The 23,271-nt window shown below is 37.3% G+C and overlaps 4 protein-coding genes and 1 long non-coding RNA gene across 8 annotated transcripts; 3 read left to right on the plus strand and 2 right to left on the minus strand.

Moving 5' to 3' along the window:
- Positions 1-1,370: 1,370 nt before the first annotated feature.
- On the minus strand, positions 1,371-2,495 carry LOC145209129 (uncharacterized). Its single transcript, XR_013855013.1, has 3 exons — positions 2,404-2,495; positions 2,139-2,344; positions 1,371-1,905 (listed from the first exon to the last, which is right to left on the minus strand). It is a non-coding gene; the product is annotated as an uncharacterized LOC145209129 (long non-coding RNA).
- A 21-nt stretch (positions 2,496-2,516) lies between these two features.
- Positions 2,517-3,791, minus strand: LOC145224595 (atlastin-3-like). The gene is made up of 5 exons (XM_080091164.1): positions 3,609-3,791; positions 3,415-3,546; positions 3,179-3,334; positions 2,771-2,993; positions 2,517-2,695 (listed from the first exon to the last, which is right to left on the minus strand). The coding sequence occupies exons 1-5, from the start codon at positions 3,789-3,791 to the stop codon at positions 2,517-2,519; spliced, it is 873 nt and encodes a 290-aa protein (XP_079947290.1).
- Positions 3,792-11,187: 7,396 nt separating this feature from the next.
- Positions 11,188-12,789, plus strand: LOC145224687 (beta-adducin-like). Its single transcript, XM_080091275.1, has 6 exons — positions 11,188-11,270; positions 11,328-11,449; positions 11,631-11,795; positions 12,030-12,161; positions 12,242-12,351; positions 12,640-12,789. The coding sequence occupies exons 1-6, from the start codon at positions 11,188-11,190 to the stop codon at positions 12,787-12,789; spliced, it is 762 nt and encodes a 253-aa protein (XP_079947401.1).
- Positions 12,790-15,163: 2,374 nt separating this feature from the next.
- LOC145213090 (uncharacterized) lies at positions 15,164-18,334 on the plus strand. 3 transcript variants are annotated; one of them, XR_013856807.1, is made up of 5 exons: positions 15,164-15,265; positions 15,455-15,652; positions 16,065-16,201; positions 16,283-16,392; positions 16,579-18,334. XR_013856807.1 is itself a non-coding variant. In XM_080081331.1 (5 exons), exons 1-3 carry the CDS (start codon positions 15,166-15,168, stop codon positions 16,127-16,129), a joined length of 330 nt encoding a protein of 109 aa, XP_079937457.1. In that variant the 5' UTR covers positions 15,164-15,165; the 3' UTR covers positions 16,130-16,201; positions 16,283-16,392; positions 16,579-18,334. The 3 variants fall into 3 exon arrangements, 2 of the variants coding, with proteins under 2 accessions (XP_079937457.1, XP_079937464.1); XM_080081331.1 differs by having other exon boundaries at positions 15,488-15,652; XM_080081338.1 differs by lacking the exon at positions 16,283-16,392 and having other exon boundaries at positions 15,488-15,652.
- Positions 18,335-18,813: 479 nt separating this feature from the next.
- Positions 18,814-21,115, plus strand: LOC145213066 (beta-adducin-like). Of its 2 annotated transcripts, XR_013856806.1 has the most exons (5): positions 18,814-19,039; positions 19,097-19,203; positions 19,605-19,773; positions 20,167-20,304; positions 20,397-20,460. XR_013856806.1 is itself a non-coding variant. In XM_080081313.1 (4 exons), the coding sequence occupies exons 1-4, from the start codon at positions 19,755-19,757 to the stop codon at positions 21,064-21,066; spliced, it is 417 nt and encodes a 138-aa protein (XP_079937439.1). In that variant the 5' UTR covers positions 19,689-19,754; the 3' UTR covers positions 21,067-21,115. The 2 variants fall into 2 exon arrangements, 1 of the variants encoding a protein (XP_079937439.1); XM_080081313.1 differs by lacking the exons at positions 18,814-19,039; positions 19,097-19,203 and adding an exon at positions 20,917-21,115 and having other exon boundaries at positions 19,689-19,773; positions 20,397-20,506.
- The last annotated feature ends 2,156 nt before the right edge of the window (positions 21,116-23,271 follow it).

Consider the following 23,271-nt stretch of genomic DNA (forward strand, 5'->3'; position numbering starts at 1 on the left):
AGGTCGTCAAGATAAGATATTACCTATTTGTACGTTCTGTTATGAATTTGGCGACTTTTTCACTTTATTTTTATGCAACGGTGTTATTTACGTCCTTGTAACTTTGCTGGTAAGTTGAACAAGGCCAAACTTACACATCGCAAGTTGATATAATCATAATGTTCGATGAGATTTTTTTGCACTTTATGTGAAAACAACCATGTATATGAACAAAAACATGTAATGAATATTTAATGACTTGCTTTTACACTACATATATCACAAATCAACAAGATATATGTAAATGTATTGTACAAGTAACATGTCACTTACTAAGAAGGTTGCGTAAACATTTGAAAAGCCAAAAAAAAGCTGTAAGAAACAGTAAAACCCGAATTAAACAAGTCAATAATTTTTGAGTAAGGTTTTTATGCATATAAAATGGAACACATGTATCACAAGGCACTTAAATCTATAGCTAATTGATTGCAAAAGTTTAGCTAAAATTATTGCCGATCCCCCGCTTTTCTCGTATCTTTCCTTTCTGTTTTTTTTACGAAAGAAATCAGACCGGTTTGCCAAAAGCTTGTTTTAGTCTTTCAGCTTTAGGCATATCTTGATCACATTTAGGTATATGATTTTTACTGTCAGTAATGAAACTAACAGTTGTTTGTTGGTAAAAGAAACGTCTTAACCTTGTTACTAACATTTCGCTTACCATACGTACTGTGGCTAATAGCCCATTTGTGTGGAGTTTTCAGGACTCTGCTCTGACAAGCTCAGGAGCTTGGGAGGTTAAGGCCGGTGGTATACCTCTTTAATTTGTAGTGACGAGGTTATAACCTTGAGACTAATTAGCGAACATTAACAAAAATCAATCACTACAACTGTTCCTTTAACCTAAGCAAATTAAATCAGTTAAATGTCTTCCAACTTCACCCGAAAGGTAATGCCCTACATAAAGTAACTTTGGCTACATGGATTTGCAAAGTCGATTCACCTGCTGTACCTTTGTGATGTTTCGTCAAAATATGTTAAGCAATGAACAGTTTTGCTAGCTCTGTCACAAGGCTACAAATCCTAGCAGTTCTTATTCTGCAACAAAAACACCGGAGAGGAACCTCCAGTTTCGTCAGCGTTCAAAACCGTGACCTCCCTCGCGAACACACTCACGCATCAGCAAAAGAATGAGACATAAAACGGAAACAAAACTTTGCTCCTCTTTAAGAACTCAGAAAAGGACAAATAAAATTAGTAACGCATCGAATAACTCCTGTGCTTTGGTTTAGGTTTTGTTCTTGTGCTTTGTAGAACGCTGGCAATTGTTGTATTGCACCACGTTGAACTGTCAACTGCATTTAAACATGCTTCAAAAACTTAAGAAATAACGCTAAAGAAAAGATATGTTTTAATCAACATTCCTTATAAACTAAATTTAAATCACAACAAGCAGTGGGCGTGTCATGGTTATCAATACATTTTTGTGTACCACAAGTAAAATGTGCTAGTGAATCACTGTAATCAAGATATATTGCTGCGAAAACATTTAAGTAGCGAATGAAAAAGAAAGGTCCGCGAGACAAGCAATAAATTATTGAACTGTACACCAAATGAAACAAATTTTCTGCTATTAGTCTACTGGCAACAATCTTTAATTAATAAGATAAAACGGCAGGGGTGGGGTTGTTTCATACGTGAAGAAATTGTAGTGATTTATTGGGGAAGATATCGAACAATAGTCGTCACACCTCCTCTCGTAAAAGTGCTGTTGCCGTCAGTATTTTTGTAATTTTTGAATAATTGCTCAAACATTTTCAACAAGAATGGAAACAAGTACGGTCTTGTTCTAGGAACAAAGTACATAACAACAACTATTGTTGATCCAATGCAAACTCCCAAAATAGTAACCAACACCCCCTTGACACTCTGCAAAAATAAACGTTGCATGTAACAGATTTTAAAAAAGTGGCACCCGTTTTAACTTGTAGGTGGCAAAAATAAAATAAAATAGCCGAAACAATAATATTCATTACAAAATACCTCTAAATAGTTTCCCGGTTTATCAGCATAAACATAAATTACAAATTTTTTTAGATCAAAGTGTTTGTTTTTCAGAAGTAGTATCAATTACAAACATATTCGTAACACAATATGTTTACCTCGTTGAGATCAATTAGGTTTTTAACTTGCTGTTCTGATAACCTATGCTGCTCGTCAATTGTTTCGCTTAATTGTTCAAGCAATAATGCAACTTTCTTCGGTGTTAAAAAATTTTTCAATTTTTTTTTGCCAAATTTATTCCCATTCCCTTGTTTCTCTCGTGTCTTTCCTTCCTGTTTTCTTCTTTTACAAAAATGTTCACCCACTAAATTAGTTGTGGCGTTAGTTAAAAAAATATACATGTAAAGACGAATCGAAAAGTACCCGCGAATTGCAATTTTGTTGATAATATTTGAGTGCAGTTTCCAGTACAGATTTTGCCTCGGCTCCCTCCATCACCTGCATCATAAATGTGGTATTTTATAGTAAGTATCAAATTACGTTTTCTTAACATTCGTTACACTGCTTGGTGTATATTCTCTTTGGTACTGCTCCATGTGAAAGTGAAGGTCGTTGATGGTAAGCGACTGGCCTCCAATGGTTCGCGGCTCCAATACTTCATTTGCAACAAGTTGACAAAATGATTTTAATTGTGCACGAAATTCGTCACCTAAATCTGTGAAACACACAAGGTTTTACTTTAATCGTCATCTTGAACTAATTTAATGCCAGCATCGTTTAAATGACTCACCCGCCATCTTTCGGGACTGGTTAAGGGATTTTTTTGTGACGTGGTCATTCGGTCTCGGCATGAGAAAGACACGGACACTTCGAAACACCTTTTCAACTTCTTCAAAAAATTCTTTTGTGGCTTCGCCCTTTGACATGACGTGCTGCCTATACATTTCTCCTCCTTCGATTCCATACGCAAACTGCTCATTGTCACTCCAATCTCGAATAAGTATGACCAAATCCTAAATACGAAATTCGTTGCACGACTTGTTCAATTAAGGTTTTGGTTTCTGAATATTTACCTGGAATCGTTGGTTCAAACTTTCTTTCCAAGTTTTTCTTAGATCGCGCAACAAAAACTTAATTTGAAAAGACAAAAAAGCGTAATTGTAGTGCAATAGGGACCAAAAACAAGGATAAATCCAACCTGCATGTCCTGCATGTTGTGAAGGTGAAACTTTTCTTTTATGTTGTAAATTGCAACTGAGCTGCCATAAGCTGCCATGCCAAGTATTGCTGTAACTTTTTCTTTGTCTTGGTTGGGGTCGAGCGATCCTTCAGTGTCCCAAACACCCACGTAGAGCTGTTTATGTTATAATGTTTATTTGTTAGTAAAAGTATCAGTTAGGCACAATAAGGGCCTTGAAATGCACATGTTTGCACCTTTGGTTTTTCTTCGGCTTCATACCGTATGTATTTTTCATACACATCAATGCCTGTTGTTTGGGGATCAACATTCTCTTTCAATTCAAATACATTCTCGATTCTTTTATCATCCTCAAAGCTTTTTTCTTTCTATAAATAACATTTAAAAAAAGTTGTCTCACAGATTGATTTAAAATGTTTTTTAAACTTACATGTTGTAAGTAACTGAGCAGTAAGTTTTGAATAAACGATTTTCCAGAGCCGTACTCGCCAAAAATAGAGCAAATACCAAGGGGTATTTCAAAGTCTAGATCTCCTTCCACTACAGTTGGAAGATTTGCAGCATTATAGACAAATTTTCCGTTTTGGAAATTCAAAATCTTTTTGGTTGACATTTTAAGCCTTTAATAACTATATTTTCTACTTTCCATGTAGTTGACAAGCTCTATAAATTGTCATAGATCTGTTTAACAAGCATGTTTGTAGATGATGTGGCAACAGGTGTGTCATTAATATCTTTTTATGTAAACTTATGAATGAATTTGAACTGTGGAAATAAAATGTTATCAATCAAGTTCTTTTTTCTTTTTTTTTTGTTATTAATATTTAAAAAGAACCAGACACCTTGTCTCGTGCTTTCCAACATTTTCTTGTTCTTTTTACACCTACAAATTTTCCCAAAACAGGTTGCCGTTAGGGACTTACAAAATGTTAACAAATCGTTACAATTTTTTACAAATGCTGACAAATTAGCATATTCACAATTTCCGTTTGTTGTACTTTTCAAGTTCACCCTTAATAAATGTCAATGTGGTTTGAAGGTCTGTTTAAATGCAATTTTCCTGCGGCACACCAAATATCTTCTCGGGACACCGTGGGCGAAGTACAGGACTAACTAGGGATTCTCAGCTAGCTTTTTGGTGTAACCTTTTTCTTGTATGTCTTCGATCTTTCTCTTTTATCTTAACAAGTTTTTGGCTTAACATTTTCGGGACCTTTGAGTAATGCTGACTAACACCACAGCGCAGTGAGGAGAGCGTAGCGAACGTTACTGCACGATTAACGTGTGTACAAGGTTCAAAAACTTTACGATTCCTTATGGGACAGTTATGCCTTATTGTGCTATGGCACTGTTAGCTTTGTGAATGTTTAACTAACCAACTTCGCAAATGCCACTTAGATTTGAACTTTGTTTGTGCCTACTTCAAATAAGGTTTATTGCCCCTTTATAGCTTTAAAGTTCTGTGGTTTAATTTTACCTTAATGCATAAATTTTATACCATTCTGTTATGGGGATCCTGCAGGCCCGATTCGGTTATTCTGCTGGGTACCTATTTTTAGTATAACACAACTCACATTAAAACAATAAATAATATACGCTGTATGGAGTTTGCCTGGACCCTCCGCTAACTAAACGCCCGACATAAGATTGAGGCCAATAGCGAAGGATTTTTTCTTCTGTGGTAAGACCCTTTTCTTTTCGTCCTTCTTCCAAAGATATTTTTAGTTGAAATGTCGAAATTAATAATAAACCGCAAAAAACACGAAACCTTAGACCTTTAAATGATATGTGGTTGATCTGCATTTGTTTTTAAATTGAAACCGTTTTCGAAAAACTTGGCTCAACAATCTTCCAGTGCACGTAGCAATTACTAACTTACAAGGTTGTGCGCACTTAAGTTCAACGTTACGTGTTTGGTAAAGTTGCAAGCCAGTTAATTTTACGATTCCTAATGGGACAAATAACGTGATGGCTGTGTCGCCCCGTGCCATGATGCCATTAATAACAAAGGTTTTATTGCGCCACTGTACAAATACAACGCAGATTTGAACTTTGTTTAAACCTATTTTTATTAGTTTAAAACCTATTTTACGAATTTAGGTCCTGAAGGTTTTGCATTTTAGTTTGTCCTTAGCTCTTTTTGCCCTACCCCCCTCCCCCCCCCCCCCCCCCCAAAAAAAAAACTAAAAAAACAAAACTAAATCGAATCTGCTCTCGAGCTGTTTAAAAAAAAACGTTGGTTCTACTGGTTTTTGACTGGGCAGAATCGTAAGCTCGTTGTTTTTGATTTCAATAATACCAAATTGAAATAACGACAGCTAGACTCTGTGTTGTAAAAATCTAGCAGTGGCAAACCATTTGTGTTCGATTTTAGTGACCCAAATTTTGACTTGTGCTACCAAATTACCATAGCCCGTACTTGACAATATAATTTCATTTACACGACGTGTATAATTTGTTTTTGCTTTTAATCAACAACACAACAAACAAGGCTCATCTAATGGCTTTGTCTGAATTTATTGTTCGCTTGTACATTTCTAATTATATTATTACATGTTTACAGTGTAATCCATGATGGTCTTGAATATTTTTTCACCAGTTGTCGTTTGAGAAAGTGCAGCAAAAGAAAACTTTTGTATAAACTTACCTTTATACTTAAACCTTACATCCACCTAAAAAAAATTAGCGGAAAGTTGTGCTGAAGCGACAGAGAGTGTTCTGTTACCACGGGAAACTTCCCTTCCACATACAAAATCGTCTACTTCGCCCGGGCCTTCCAACATTCCGTGTTCAGTCCATGTCACGCCAGAATGTGTCAGACCATATCCCAAAGCTCAACCACGAAGGAAAAGGTCAGAGGCTGATCATTTATCGCTACCGACACGCCTGAAAAAAAGCTATTAGGAGAGAAGGAAAAACAAAGACAAATAAAAAAGTCACGGTTCAAAACAAGAAAACATCGCGGCGAGCAAAACGGATAAAGTGTATAGTAAAGAAGATATTTCCACACCCATGCTAAAAGAAAAAAAACTGATGGGGGAGACCCACATAGAAAGACATCACTCTTTTATGTAGGCAATTGGTCGACTTTGAAGACTCCGATACAGAGAAAAATGAAAAAGATTTTGACATAAAATTTTGCAGAAAGAACCCCAAAGCCGGTGCCGGGGTACCGGGGCAACATCGGACACTTAAGAGCCTTTAGGAATTTGACCGTTTACATGCATTTCTAGTTTGCTTTGGCAAGTGACACACATACCCTTTTTCGGCAAAGGATCTCCCTTTACAACAAACTAACATTTAAATTCAGGTGACGCATACCGTATATAAAAAAATTATTAGCTATTTTCAAAAAAACGTCCGAACCATCCCCGGTCTTCCCAACCATAAATTTCTTGCGGTACACCAGTTGAAAATCCTTGCCCTAAACCAACGGAATCGAAACGTCGTATTATAGCCTGTGTATAGACAATTAAGGATTGGACGCAAACTATGCTTATCATATTACGTGGTAAAGGTCTAACTTTAGCAGATAAAGCTGTAAAAATGTTGTTCTTTACTAATAGATTTAAGTGTCAGGTTAAATAGTGATACACTGTTGTTTTTAAGAAAAGCATTTGATCACAGACAAATATCAAATGTAGACTCGTAAACGAAGAAAACCAAACGAAACTGCGCGCTGTGAACGTGACTTGAGTCGTGTGAGCAATTATCTCGAATGCCACAAGAACGTGATATTCCTAAGGAAATTAGGAAATGGGTACAGGGCGACAAAGCGTTTCCAACCGCACTTGCAGTTGCGTGAGGCACAACGAAGCCAGTGTGCAATAGCTTTGCAAACAACAAGCTGTAATCCTAGCAAAACAGAAGTGAAGTGTGTTTCTGAACATTCTAAAAGTTTTAATTAGTTATGGGCAAATAAAAGAAGACAATAGGAATGCTATAGTAATCAGGGTAGTTGTTCCAATTATTATGGATTATTGAAAAAACTGATCACTGTTTAAAAACAGATCACTGCAACTGTTTTGGAACCAATTTGGAAGTGATTTGACATTTGACTGTTGAAAATTCGGTTAAACACAGATAAGTTTTTACGACTTAGAGCAGTGGTTCTCAACCTTTTTTCTTGTATCGCCCCTTTTACGTGTTCGTAATTTATAAACGCCCCCCTCAAAACTGACAAAATCAAATCGATTTTGGAACACTATATACGGATCTGTTCATAAGTTTAATGGTGAAAATAACGGCCCAAATACACGTAAAAAGCGACATGCTTTATTGTTCGAATGATGTGGCCTTCTTATCACTGATGATAGCATAAGCATTTGCCGAAACGTTTGAACAATAAAGCATGTCGCTTTTTACGTCTATTTGGGCCGTTATTTTCACCTTAATTCAAATCGATTTTTTTACAAACAATATCAGTGCGATAATTAAGAGCGAATGTTTAACAAGCTATGTTTTAGCACTTAATCATAAATATTTTAATTTGTAATTCAACATGATACCACTAACTGCAGACAGTGCTCATTGCTTTTAGCTTGATTCGCGTGATGGGTCAAAACTGTAATCGTTTTGTTTGGTCGAGCAGCAAGCATCTCACGTCACGTTAACGCTCGTCGTTTTGTGACGTCAGAAACAGGGCCGTACTTAGGGTGTATAGGTACTTTCCGCATACCACGCAAAGAGAGCCAACGCCAAGTAAAACACCAACGTTTTTTATGTAACAAATTGCAACTGAGAGTGTTAACACTATTTTATGTTTTTGAAAACAGTCGCTTTTATTGTTGGGGACCCTACCTCTGTAGGTCAGCACTAAACAAATCACACGTTCAAATGAGATGTCACAAAAACCGTTTATGACTTACCCGTTACATTATTGTGTAATAAGCAATAATCAACTCGTAGTACGGTTTTGTAGCGATTGTGTAACACAGGGATCACCAAACTTTTTTTCACTGCGGGCCGGATAGCATTAAAAATATCATGTGAGGGTCACATAGGTTGCATGCCCTAATACGCGTCTTTCCGGGACCAACACTAGTGCAAACTTTATTAAAGTCAGATCGTGCTACTGTCAAATAGTAAATTTTTTTTTTAAATTAAAGAATCTCTTTTACAGACGACTCATTTATTCCATCACAATTAACACTAGAAAGCCGTTGTTCACGCACAAAATAGCATTGATAGTTTTGGTTTGACTGTGACAAAACAAACAACTTTTAGAACGTTGTATGCGTTCTGTAAAATTAGACGAACTTAGTCCTACATGTTGATGCAGAAATACTTTTCCAGTAAATTAACGTTTAACGTTTATCTAGCTTTAGTTTTTCCAAGATGTATATTAGGACCAAACACTCGCGCAGCCTGGATGAATTGACACTGTAGTAAGTGTAGTTAATGCGAGCGCAGCATCAAAAATTGCGATGCTCGGTACCAAGTACTCGGGTTCTAGCTCGGTTCGGCCAAGCACAAGTCAATTTCTGCCTGCAAATTTTGCTTTTAAAGCGGAGACAAGCCCGACGCATTGTGATTTGTGTAAAATGAATTGTGACAACACCATCAAAAACACGCTTTAAACAAAGTATACAATACAGTGAATATCATCTCTTTTACTGGTCGCTGATGGAAGAGATATGATAAAAATGACTTTGACGTTTTGTTTCTTTTCATCTGCTCTTTCTTTTCCCAGCGCCCCCCCAATCGCCCAATTTTTCTCCAGCGCCCCCTTAGTGAGAGCAAACGCCCCCGTTGAGAACTACTGACTTAGAGCAAAGTCTTTTCAAGTTATTTGGCGAGAAATGCGTAACTTTATTTAAATTTTTGATGTGTTGCGAGTGTGATGTGCAGCAACACCAGTTATTCCAGAGGGCTGTTGCAAAAATATTGTTTTTTTTATTAAAAAAGGCGTTAATAAGCCAAATTGCTTCATGTCGCAGTTTGTAAAGCTCTGAGTTTTATAAGTTTTAAATCAAAACATAAATGTGGTTATCCACGAGAGTTGTGGTTTGCGTGTTACTCAGTACAAACGACAAATTTAAGCTTGGTTTACATTTGTGGTTTTCCTATTCCAAAAGAGCTTGTTTTAAAATTTAAAAATGATGGTTGCAATGCCAAAATATGCTGCAGCGAAATCACCTAAACCCATTTTTTGTGCCATCTAGCGTTTACGTTTATAAACTTTAAAGAAAAGACTGAAAAAAACTTTCCGTCAGTCGTATGTACCAACATCACCTTGTTTTGCACTCCTGGAGATTGCAACCAGACAAAACCGCTTACTCATAAACGTGATTCTTTCGCATGGTTCCCACTCCCAGTATTGCTAGCACAAAGTTAACTTTGTGTAATGGGTACGTGCTTGCCTGATAGTTACCTTTTTGATACCGAGATCTTCCATGTTTTGTAGTTTGTTAAGGAACTGCAATTCCAACATACTTTAATTAAATTTATCGGTTCTAAATTTGTGCCAGTCTGTTGCAAATTAAATGAAACTGTTTTGATCAGAACATATTACACCCTATTCTATATGGTGCGTATTACCATGAATAGACTCTAAACGGCCGACCTGCAAGGATAAACTTTTCCCACAAAATCACAATCCCACCATCTTCTGAAATAACTTCAACGAAAACAGCCATAATGTTATACACCAGGGGTCGGCAACCTTTTTTGCACTGCGGACCGGTTTTGAAACAAAAATTTTATCGCGGACCGGTCTTTAAAAAACTACGAATATATAGCTGTAAAAACGCTTAAATTAGATAATCATGCCCGGGATACATGGGCAAAATGATTTGTAGCATTTAACCTGAAAAATTATACGGCCCGGTAACGAACTCCTCGCGGACCAGTACCGGGCCGCGGGCCGGCGGTTGCCGACCACTGTTATACACGATCAGTGTAAGGCTGTAAACCAGGGGTGTGCAACCTTTTTCGTCGGTGGGCCATCTAACCAATTTCGGACATCAAGAGAGGGCCACACAATTTTTTTCATGTACCTTATTTTGGTATTTACACGTTTTTTACCCTCCTGTTGGTGCGACTTGCATTATAATATCATGTCAACTTAGGAAACTCCGAAAGCTAGCGCGGATTTTTTGTCAAAATGTGCATCAGAGTGTTGTTGAGGGCCACACTAAACGGCTTGGCGGGCCGGATTGTGGCCCGCGGGCCGCGGGTTGCACACCCCTGCTGTAAACAGTCGCAAAAGAGGATCAGGAACTGAGCTGGGACCGAAGAGGAAACGGTTTTTAAAACAACTATTTTGCGACACACGTCAACCAGTACAGTACACATATTACAGTTACGAGATAATAAAACATTAGCTGCAAGTTAGAAAACATAGCATGCCATGAGTCACAAGAGTACACCATAAACTGAACTTTGGCAACAAGTCAAAATAAACACTCACCGACAATCACAGAAAACAACGTTCAGTTGAAGAAGACACAAAAAACATTAAAGTTTAGCCTGGTTTTTCTCTATAAAATACAATACAATAGTTTTACTTAAAGCAATCATGTCGCCTTACTCTGCCACGTTGTTCAATTAATGAAAAAATGAACCAATCTTTATAACCTACAGACAATGGCCTTCCAAATTCATTGTTACGCACATATTAGCTGTTGTTACGTCATAGCAGGGGTAAAAATGCAAAGCTAGTCATGCGAAACTAATTGAACGTGGAGATGTACCTTGACAACTTGTTTTCAGTTGCGAGTTTTTGCTTGATGCTGACTAACTGTAACTGTACAGTAAGGAATAATTAAAAAAATTTGTTACTTAATAGTCAATTGGATTTCAGTTCTCCGCTGCTTCCGCATTCCAATCAATTAGATCTTTCACTTTAGATAAAACACGACTAGTTTAACATGTTGGTATTGAACCTTTTGTAAAAACGCTTTATTGTCAAACCATTTTGCTTTTATAAAACCAGTGGCATTTTTACAGATTTTGTTAACCTAATATTGTGAACTTATTCCACCCAAGAGACATTCGAATGCGCAAATATGAGCACACTGCAGAACTTGGAAGCCAGAGATAATGCAATTGTCCGAAGGGAATTAGCAAAAGCATGTCGTGCGTTGGCATGGTAGGTTTTGTGGTCGCAAGAACTTTATCCAAACATGAGAACTTAATTATTGGTAAGTGCTGTTTGGTACAGATATGGAATGCAAGACTCTGTCACAAACCATGTGTCTGCGGTTGCCAAGGCTAAAGATGGAAATGGTATCGTGATTTTGATTGCCCCATCCGGAGTTATGTGGCAGAGTGAGTAACTGTTGATCTGGGGTTAAAGTTTTAGCCCATTTTAGTGTTTCAAAGGGTTAGCGGTTAATATACGATTTGATATCGCATATATCGAAAATGCAATAATCTTTGTAAGGCAGTGGTAGTCGACAATATATTGGTTACTTAGTTTCAGTGTGGTGTTTGTGCTTGCTTGACGTAGATGTCACTGAGGAGTGTTTTTTGGAGTTAAACAAAGAAACTGGCGAAGTGATAGGAGAGGGTGTGGTGCCAATGGTTCCAAGACGAATGCAACTGGCAGCGCACAGGAGAAGACCGGACGTTGAGGCTGCTTTCCATGCACATCCACAGTATGCTACTGCTTTGTGTGAGTAACACTTTTGTGTAATCTGCAAATAAAACTTTGGGCAAAATAACGCCAAAGCGATTAATTCGTACTAAAGAAGCGATTTAAAATTTTGAATTTATTCGCTAAATTTGTAATCCTTAACCTTCTCGAACGCCTTCGTTGTTTTTTTAGCATTGGTCGGAGCCTTTTTTTTGCTAATACGTAACTGGATTGCGAATTTTGCGTAAAACCGGACATTGCGTACAATCACAGGGAAGGATTTCACTCTTCGATGTATCCACCCAACCAGCATGGCTATCATTGATCGTGTAGTCTACGATCGACACTATGACGAAAAAAAGGATTACAAAGTCGCGTTCGATCAACTTCTTTCACAGCTTGGAGGTGAAATTACATTTCGCTTCAATAAGCGTTTTAATTGGCTTTGAAAGCTGTCAGTTTCTTTTATTGACGTTTTCTTGTAGACACCAACAACATTTTAATGATGGAGAATCACGGCATAATAACAGTCGCGGATACCGTGGCGAAAGCCTTTGATTACATGTACAAAGTTGAAATGGCAAGTAAAATACAGGTAAAGCATCAATCCACCATACTGCGTTTTTGACAAAAAATATTTTTGACAAGACGCTAGTGGGCGATGTTGTGGTGTGTTTTTTTAAAGCCGCTGCCCGTACTTAATAAAGAGAATGCAGCTACAATGAGTTAAATTCAATAATAAAAATAAAATGTTTTGTTGCAGCTAAGAGTGGCTTTGTGTTGAACGACAAATATTAGCTTGAATCAACAACGACAGTTTCGTTACCTAACCTTGCTGCGCACATATTTCTGTAATTTATTCTGTAATATATTTCAAATACAGTTAACAGCAATAAGCTCTGGAGTGGAACTAAAAGACATCTCCCTGGAAAAGGCCGAAGCTTATCGTTCAGTTGTTGCTGTAAATTTTCCAAATATCGCCCAAGAACACTTGGATGAAGTGGAAAAGATTCTTCATTCGTCTTCCAAATAAAACTTTGTTAACTAACATGCAAAAAAACCATTGGTTCAGTTTTGCTGCAATTTACACAAATGAATAGCCTATTTCCAACAGTCAGCTAATTGATGAACATAACAAACTTAACACTTGACAACTGATTTTAGAGCTCGCCTGGCTTATAATGCACATCTTCTTTATAATATTTTTCGATGTCTTCGTTCCAGAGTTTCAAGTCAGGCCGGGCTAAGTTTGAATAAAATATAGGCCTAATTCAGGCCCGACTTTGCATTCGGTCTCATATGTAACGCAGTTTTTCCAATTTTATGCCTATTTCGGGCTTTCTTCAAACACAATTACAAGTTCACTCCCGTTTAAGTGCGTGTACTTTCTGGTTCAGGCCGAGTTCAAGCCCCATCTCAGGCTTACTTAACTGTGGTTACCATTTGCTTACTTGTTGTTGGTTAAAACATTGTCATACATGTATATCCCCAGTAAAACCACTCGTGCTTAAATGCTCTGTTGCAGGTATTAATACCTAGCTGCACTTCATCTCATTTCTACATGGCTTTTATATTGTTGTTAATTTCCTGGCACTAAAGTAACGTTACTCGGCGGTGTTGAATTACAGATTTCACGTAGGTGATCATTAGAATGTTGTTTTTGTCCACAACTATAGAAACAGAAAACAGGAACTGCGACCTCAGCAATACATTATATCTCAGACTGTACGCGCCAGGGATTGAAATAACATGAAGGAGGGTTAAAAATATTTCCTTTTAATTGGAAGATTGTTTGCAAATTTTTCACCCGTAAACTTTTGAATCTAGTGGTTTGATATTTTAACCCTTCATGCTGCCAACCTTATCTCTTTGGTTTTTCAGCTTGACTTCTCATTTGTAACTGCGGTTTACAGATACATAAACCCGCATGTAGCAATGCCTAACTTGGTAACTGTATCGGTGTTGCTTGTTGAGAAGACACTGCACGGTTCAACGCCGCTTTTCATGGTTTAAACTAGTGATGCACCGAAGTTTCGGTTGGCCGAAACATTTCGGCCGAATCCGTTGTTTTCCAATGTTTCGGTTTCGGCCCGAACTTTTTTGAAAATTCGGCCGAAACCGAACTTTTTTATTGCATGGAATTAAGGCCTTAGATTTCATTTTCGCCCATACGAAACATCATAAATTAACTATTTGTTGTATCTATAAAATACGAGCCACTGTGTCTGCAAAAACTTAGATGTTTAGTAAATCTTACACAATGTGAAAGTGATTTTAGTTTGTCAAAATTGAGTTCACTTGCATCAACAACACAAAGTTCAGTTGAAAACATCCATAAGAAAGGGGATTTTAGGTTCGGCCTGATTCGGCCTCATGGCCGAATATTCGGTTTCGGCCCGAACCTTTTTAGGAGGGTTCGGTGCATCACTAGTTTAAACTGCTCTCGAATTGCTGCAAAACTGCAAAAGAACTGGCTTAACTACATTGATTCACATATGGGTAAATCATTTGATGCATAAACTAAGATTATTGAAAAGTAAAGGTAAGAACTCACAGTAGATCAAGTTTACAAGTAGAAAATTTTTGTTATTTGTAGGGTATTGGGATTTCAGTTCTCCGCTGCTTTCGCGTTTTAATCAATTGGATTTTTCCCTTCAGATAAAAACGACTGTTTCGGCATGTTGGTATTGAACCTTTTTCCTAGCGTGACGTTTTACCGAATTCGCATTACCTATCAAAAGCTGCTTAACGTGCGACTACATTTAATTCACACTTCCGATTTTGAAACGAGCCTTATAACATCATAGGTAAAGCAATAATACAGCATACTGCACGACGTGAAATGGTGTGTAATTTCAGAAATCTTTCCACAAAACAGGAATATAACAAGCGTTTCTAACTTACACGGCTGCATAACAGTTTGTTCGATTGGTGTTAAGTCATGTATGAAACACCGAGTACAATCAGGCAAAGCTATGCTTGCACAAAACGTAGCGAGAAAAAGCAACGTGACAATTTGGTCTGTTCGTTTTTGTTTCTGTACCAGTTTTATTCTACTGTAAGCAAAGTAGTGTCTTGCAAAGACGTGCGTGTAGAAATTGTTGTGTCTTTATCGGGTTAATATGCCATGAATTTTAAAGGTAAAATCGCTTTATTGTCAAACCATTGCCTATGTGACCATTGCCGGTGGCATTTTTACAGGTTTTGTAAACCTTACAAGGTGAACTTATTTCACCCAAGAGACAATCGAATGCGCAAATATGAGCACGCTGCAAAACTTGGAAGCCAGGGATAATGCAATTGTCCGAATGGAATTAGCAAAAGCATGTCGTGCGTTGGCATGGTAAGTTTTGTAGTCGGTAGAACTTTGTCCAATCTTGACCTTTATTCATGTAAGTACAGGTATGGAATGCAAGATTCTGTCACGAACCATGTGTCTGCGATTGCCAAAGCCAAAGATGGAAATGGTATTGTGATCTTGATTGCCCCATCCGGAGTTATGTGGCAGAGTGAGTACCTGTTTATATAGGGGTTAAAGTTTTAGCCTACTTTATGGTTTCAAAGAGGGTAAAAAAGAAGAAAAAAAGAAAAAAAATTACACAACGCCTTCAGTGATGTAAAATGTGGACAGAAAAGCATTATCGCTAATAAACAAACTAATGTAAAGTAGTACAGTCCACAACACATGTGCAACTCAGTTTCAGCTAGGTGTTTGTAACTGCTTGACGTAGATGTCACTGAGGAATGTTTTTTGGAGTTAAACAAAGAAACTGACGAAGTGATAGGAGAGGGTGTGGTGCCAATGATTCCAAGACGAATGCAACTTGCAGCGCACAGAAGAAAACCAGACATTGAAGCTGTTTTTCATGCACACCCACAGTATGCTACTGCTTTGTGTAAGTAAAAGGTTTCGATTCGGCATTATTTAAAGTTTTAGCACCTGCGTTTAGGTTTATTGATATCTTAACTGATTTTTTTTTGCTTAACTTAAACCTATGTAAAAAAACTACATCTTATAAAGGTTGTATATGCCTAAAACCAAGAATAAATTTAAACACACATGAGTAACACTTATGCATAATCTGCGAATTACACTTTGTGTAGACTTTAGAATAACGTAAAATCGATAAGTTCTTGTTAATAAAAGGCGCGATTCCAAATTTTAAAATTAAGCGCCAAATTAGTGATACCTTACTTTCTCGAAAGTCTACGCTGTTTTAAACATATGTCGAAGCCATTTTTGGCTAATATGGTTACTGAACCAGATTGCGAATGTTGCGTAAAAACGGACATTGCATACAATCACAGGCTGCGTAAAGGATTTCACACTTCGATGTATCCATCCGACTAGCAGGCCATCATTGATCGTGTAGTCTACGATCGACACTATGACGAAAAAAAGGATTACAAAGTCCATTTCGACCAGCTTCTTTCACAGCTTGGAGGTGAAATTACATTTCGCTTCAATAAGCGTTTTTATTGGCTTTGAAAGCTGTCAGTTACTTTTGTTAATGACTTTCTTGTAGATACCAACAACATTTTAATGATGGAAAATCACGGCATTATAACAGTCGCGGATACCGCGGCGAAAGCGTTTGATCACATGTTCAGAGTTGAAATGGCAAGTAAAATACAGGTAAAACATTAAATGCACCCATACCGGGCTATTTCAAATGTAATAATACGCTAGTGGGCGATGTTGTCGTGTGCAGCTATGAGTGACTTTGTGTTGAACGACAATCATTAGCTGATATCACCAACGACATTTTCGTTACCTAACCTTGCTGCGCACAATTTATTCTGTATTATATTTTAAATGCAGTTAACAGCAATGAGGTCTGGAGTGGAACTGAAAAGCGTGTCCCCGGAAAAGGCCGAAACATATCGTTCAGTTGTCGCAACCAATTTTCCAAATATGGCCCAAGAACACTTAGATGAGGTGGAAAAGATTATACATTCGTCTTCCAAATAAAACCCTGTTAACTAGCATGTAAAAAAACCATTGCTTCAGTTTTGCTGCAATTTACACAAATGAATAGCGTATTTCCAACGTCGGCTAATTGATGAACATCATGTTGTTATGTTCAGAACATAACAAACATAACGCTTGAAAACTTATTTCAGAGCTCGCCTGGCTTATAATGTATAACTTTTTTTATAATTTTTTCGATGTCTTCCTTCCAGAGTTTCAAGTCAGGCCGGGCTAAGTTTGAATAAAATAGGCCTAATTTAGGCCCGACTTTGCCTTGGGTCTCATATGTAACGCAGTTTTACCAATTTTTATGCCTATTTCGGGCTTTCTTTAAACACAGTTACAAGTTCACTCCCGTTTAAGTGCGTGTACTTTCTGGTTCAGGCCGAGTTCAAGCCCCATCTCAGGCTTACTTAACTGTGGCTACCTTTTGCTTACATGCTGTTGGTTAAAACATTGTCATACATGTATATACCGAGAAAAATTACAACTCGTCCTTTAATTCCTGAGTTGCAGTTATTAATACCGAGCATTTCCTCTCATTTGTACATTGCTTTTATATTGTTGTTGACTTTCTAGCACTTATACGGCAATGGCGAATTACTGGTTTTCACCTGAGTGAACATTAGATTGTATTTTGCCCAAAACTATAGAAACAGAAAACATGAAATGCGCACTAAGCAATATGTAATACGGAGGATAGTAACATGAAGAGGGTGGTTAAAAAAGTTATTTCCGCTTTAATTGGAAGATTTTTTGCAAATCTTTCATCAGTAAACTATCGGATCTTTTGTTTTGACAATCTAACCCTTCATGCTGTAACTCCATTGCTTTGATTTTTCAGCTTGACTTCTCATTTGTAACTGCGGTTTTTAGATACAGACACCATGTAGCAATTGCTAACTTGGTAACTGTATCGGTGTTGCTTGTTGTGAAAACACTGCACGGGCCAACGCCGCTTTTCATGGTTTAAACTGCTCCCGCATTGCTGCAAACTTGCAAAGAGCTTGCTAAACTATATTCATATTGCGAGCAAAAAAATCAGAGCCAATATGTTTGTGTAGAGCATAACTACGTTTCGACAAGTACTATTGTCATCGTCAGGTTATAAGAAATAAAAGCGACAGAAGGCACGCAACAGGGTGACGCACAAAGGTAAAAAAAGGCGACACGAAGTTAGAATGTAAAAGCAATTAACGGAGATAAAATAAAAACGCACGCGGAAATACAAACTCTTGAATCTCTATGCATACAACAACATAACCCGGAATTAAACAATGGCCAGGAATCAACACCACTCTACTTATTCAATATCTAGCCGTCGTGCTTTACCTCGGGTACACTCGTTGGCACCCTTTCCGCGTGCGTTTTTATTTTATCTCCGTTAATTGCTTTTACATTCTAACTTCGTGTCGCCTTTTTTTACCTTTGTGCGTCACCCTGTTGCGTGCCTTCTGTCGCTTTTATTTCTTATAACCTGACGATGACAATAGCACTTGTCGAAACGTAGTTATGCTCTACACAAACATATTGGCTCTGATTTTTTTGCTCAGATTATTCAAAACCGTGAATAGTGTACCTATATTCATATTCATGTAAATTATTTGATGCATAAACTAAGATAAATAAAAAGGTTTTGTGACAATCAAGTTCACTTGTGTTACACGTTGTGGTTAACTGCACAAAGGAAAATCGGTAAAATATCCATTGTTGAAAATCTACCATTAAAATCAGAACGCTTCCTTGAAGGGATTTAAGGATTGCAAGTATAATGATGAATCTAAATTTTCATTTTCAGCAGTTTTTTTTCATTTGCGGCTTTGCACATGTACAAATATATAGACAAATTTCTTAGCATTAAATAGCCATACGTGCATTTGTGTCCCTGTATACGCACTTCAGCTTATTTGACGGCACAAAATGTTGAAAGCAAACGCGGTACATCAGTAAACCACACCGCTAAGACAGCACCACGGTTAAATGCATAAATGGGTCTCTACCCAAACAAAGTCGTATTTGCCTCAGGCGGAATGTATATGTACAGTGCAGACACATAAACTTTTTGCAAATATAGGGCACACATTAGACTGCCTGGTCTACTGTAATGGTAAGGGTTTCCAGCTTTGGTTGATTCCAAAAAGCGTTTATCTAGCACAGATCGTGTCTGTACATTAAAAGTTGCATATTTCTTGACTCCATAGATTTAGTTGATAATAATTCGTGCAAAAATGAGCACACTTCAGCACTTGGTAGCCAGGGATAATGCAACTGTCCGAAGAGAATTGGCAAAAGCATGTCGTGCTTTGGCATGGTGAGTTTTATGGTTTGTAAAGTTTGAAAAATGGTGACTCACAAGTGCTATATGCAGGTATGGAATGCAAGATTCTGTTACCAACCATGTGTCTGCAATTGCCAAATCAAAAGACGGAAACGGCATTGTGGTTCTCACTGCCCCATTTGGATTAATGTGGCAAGGTGTGTTTTGTTATCTATATGTTTTTCTCACATAGAATAAATTGCTAAAATAAAAAGGTAGGTTCAACAAAAGGGGTTGTGCGAACTTAAAACAGTCTATGAACGAAAAAAAGGAAACTAGAGTGGCAAAACAGGTTAACCAAACAAGCATAATTACTCTACAAAACGTAAATCGTGTTTAGTTGGTAATTTGCAGTCCAATCGGACGCCTTGGTTATAAAAAGACTCGGTAAACTTGGACCCCAACTTTAAAAGTTCCAGTTTTTAACCTTAACTTTGGCCCAATGGCATTTCCAGAACACAGTATTCAACACTAATGTACATTTTTTTGCGCATGTTCAATAAAAAGTACAAATCCATATCATGTAACTGATTTTATCTGTTGCAATTGTTTGGCACAGAGATCACTGAAGAATGTTTTTTTGAGATGGACAAAGACACAGGTGTTATGATAGGAGAAGGGCACGTGGCAAAGGTCACAAAGCTGATGCATCTTGCAGCGCACAGAAGGAGACCGGACGTGGAAGCTGTATTTCACGCACATCCAGAATATGCGACTGCATTGTGCACGTAAAGGCAAATGCCAGGCAAAAAAATAACGCTGTAACTTTTCAACTTTTGTTGCACCATACCCGTTAGGAATGATTTAGGGGTTGGACTAGTGCGGTGAGGTTTAAATTATAACCAAGTCTAATCGCACACTAAAGAACTATAAACATCAAAGTAGAACAAAGTAATCCGAACTTCATGATTTTTCTAATGGTTAAGCAAAAAATGCACAAGCCAAAGAATCCATAGAATTCCCTAGTTCGGAATTGTTTTTGGTATGTAGAAATGCAAAACTAGAAAACGTCACTAAGTCGGTATTTGCATAAGCATTTAGCGTCTTAAAACGTCGCAATTTTAGTATACAGCAGCATGACAACTGCATTATAAAGAACATGACTTTGCTTACACACCCAGGTTGTACAAAGGATTTTACTCTTCGATGTATTCACCCCAACAGTATGGCTATCATAGACCGGGTGGCCTACGACCGACAATTTGACGGCGAAAAAGATTTTAATGTTGAGTTTGACCGACTTGCTTCGTTGCTGGGAGGTAAATAATAAAATAGTTGACAATCTTCAATATTGCATTTTATCTCAAATACTTGTCCTCACTGCATTTAAACAAACGCTTTTTGTTTGCAGACACTAATACCGTTTTAATGATGGAAAATCACGGTATAATGACTGTTGGTGATACGGTGGCAAAGGCGTTTGATTACATGTATAAGGTGGAAATTGCAAGCAAAATACAGGTTAGACAAAATTGGGTGTGGTGAGATTTTTTTTATGTAGAACCGTCTCACGAAGTTTTATGACCGGTTTAGCATTACCGGTTACTGCAACAGAACCGGATAAAAAATATGACTTTTATGATAAAACCGACTGACAAAAAAATTGAATCCCGCTACTGGGTTGCCTTCATTTAACACTTATACCTTTTAGAGACTTCTTTTCACAATGAAAAATACGCCATTAAATGTATGGGCACTCCCAAACAAATGCGTTTGCAACAAATTCTATGCCAAATCCAAATTTGTCCCTTTTTATAGAAGGTTTACCAAACAAAAATGCAATATTTCGCAAATTAGTATGTAAAAAAATCATAAGCCACTGTGTTTTGCATTTGTTTTACACAGTAGTAAAACATTTTATTTTTGCGTAGTTAAATGCGATGAGCTCTGGAAGAGAACTGAAAGAAGTCTCCCTCGCAAGAGCTGAAAAATTTCGTCCAGCATTTGCAGCGAATTTTCCTGATATCTGTCAAGCGCACTTGGATGCTGTTAATCGGATTGTGCAATCTACCTGCAAATAAATTGGTTTTGGGCAAATACCCTAAGGGATTTGTAGCACGTTTAAATGGATATTTGCCTCCTGATATGTGGCTTGTTTTTGCTTAAGATCTATACAGCGTGGTGGTGAAAAGACACAAACAAATATTTCACGTACTTTTACTTGAATACTTATAAAAGTACTTGGAATTTGTCCCGATGATTTGTTGCGGAAAACAAAATGCCTACAAGAGCAAGGTTGGCGTTTTCAAACCCAATAACATTTACATTTACTTTACGTTTTTATTAAAGCATTGGTCGACGAGCAAATTTAGGAAAATTAAAAACCTTTCGTAAAACGCAACAGAAAACTTTGGGATAAACTACGAGGGCAAATGAAATATTTGTGGCGAAAACGAATTACTTGGGAGGCTGCCAATCCTTACACGTGCGTTTCTTAATTTACAGAGCTGCATAATATTTTGCCCGCCGGGCAGAACGTTTCGATTAGCAACGGTTTGATACAGTGCTGTTTACACATTTCTGTCTCCCTGTTGTAGCAAAATCTCGAAGACGGTTCAAGCTGATGACACCAGCTCATAAATTTTGGATTTAATTTTGAAAGTAGTCGAAAACATTCCACTAAATTGCTTCGGTTGGGCGATTAAAAGTTTTTCTTTCACTTCATTTTTTTCTAAATATCCAGATTTATTTCAGCGCCTTTATTTGCCTATTTGTTTTATGGAGTTGATTTATTTTTGAAAACATCATAACTTCAATAACCACTACTTTAATCATTTACACTTTAATAATAAGTAAGATCGTAGTTTTATACCAACCATTGTTGTTGATCTTGGCTGGTCACAAGCTAAAAATTGTAGTGAACAGAAAACAAAAATTAAAGTTTCACCATGTATATCCAGAAGAAACCTTTATAATTAGTTTGCATGTAGAATTTGTCTCAGTTGCAAGATCACAGAAAATACTGAAAAAAGCCAGTTCAAGCACCAAACAAAATATTTTCGAGCGACGTATTTCATGCTTGGTCACTCGACTAAAAAAACAGGTGCAAGGTTTTTCCAGTCTTTGAACTAGTCTTTGAACTACGCTTTGCACTGAATAAACTGTACTTAAACCAAATGTGTATTTAAACCGAGTCTTGTCGTAACAGCACAAGACTTGTAAGAACGAAAGCCGATACCGCTTCAATTACATTATTTACTTTTAAACGTTTCTCCGAGCAATAACATCTTCTGCCTCAGGTGTATTGTACTACCTATAAAGCAGATTATATTGGAAACTAGAGAAGTTGTTCCTGTTACTCTGGTTGAAGATATTAGCTTGAGATGATTCATAAGAACTAACTTTTTGTACTTGGAACGAAGACCATGGATGTTTATTATTACAGCGTTTTGAGGCGGTTTGGTGTAAACCTAAAATAAGCGGTTTGGTGTAAATCTAAAAACTAACCTTGCTGCGCACAATTTATTCTGTATTATATTTTAAATGCAGTTAACAGCAATGAGATCTGGAGTGGAACTGAAAAGCGTGTCCCCGGAAAAGGCCGAAACATATCGTTCAGTTGTCGCAACCAATTTTCCAAATATGGCCCAAGAACACTTAGATGAGGTGGAAAAGATTATACATTCGTCTTCCAAATAAAACCCTGTTAACCAGCATGTAAAAAAAACCATTGCTTCAGTTTTGCTGCAATTTACACAAATGAATAGCGTATTTCCAACGTCGGCTAATTGATGAACATCATGTTGTAATGTTCAGAACATAACAAACATAACGCTTGAAAACTTATTTCAGAGCTCGCCTGGCTTATAATGTATAACTTTTTTTATAATTTTTTCGATGTCTTCCTTCCAGAGTTTCAAGTCAGGCCGGGCTAAGTTTGAATAAAATAGGCCTAATTTAGGCCCGACTTTGCCTTGGGTCTCATATGTAACGCAGTTTTACCAATTTTTATGCCTATTTCGGGCTTTCTTTAAACACAGTTACAAGTTCACTCCCGTTTAAGTGCGTGTACTTTCTGGTTCAGGCCGAGTTCAAGCCCCATCTCAGGCTTACTTAACTGTGGCTACATTTTGCTTACTTGTTGTTGGTTAAAACATTGTCATACATGTATATACCGAGAAAAATTACAACTCGTCCTTTAATTCCTGAATTTCCTGAGCAGTTATTAATACCGAGCATTTCCTCTCATTTGTACATTGCTTTTATATTGTTGTTGACTTTCTAGC

Source organism: Phallusia mammillata, chromosome 1 (genome assembly GCF_965637545.1).
Source record: "Phallusia mammillata chromosome 1, kaPhaMamm4.hap1.1, whole genome shotgun sequence".
Lineage (NCBI taxonomy): Eukaryota > Metazoa > Chordata > Ascidiacea > Phlebobranchia > Ascidiidae > Phallusia > Phallusia mammillata.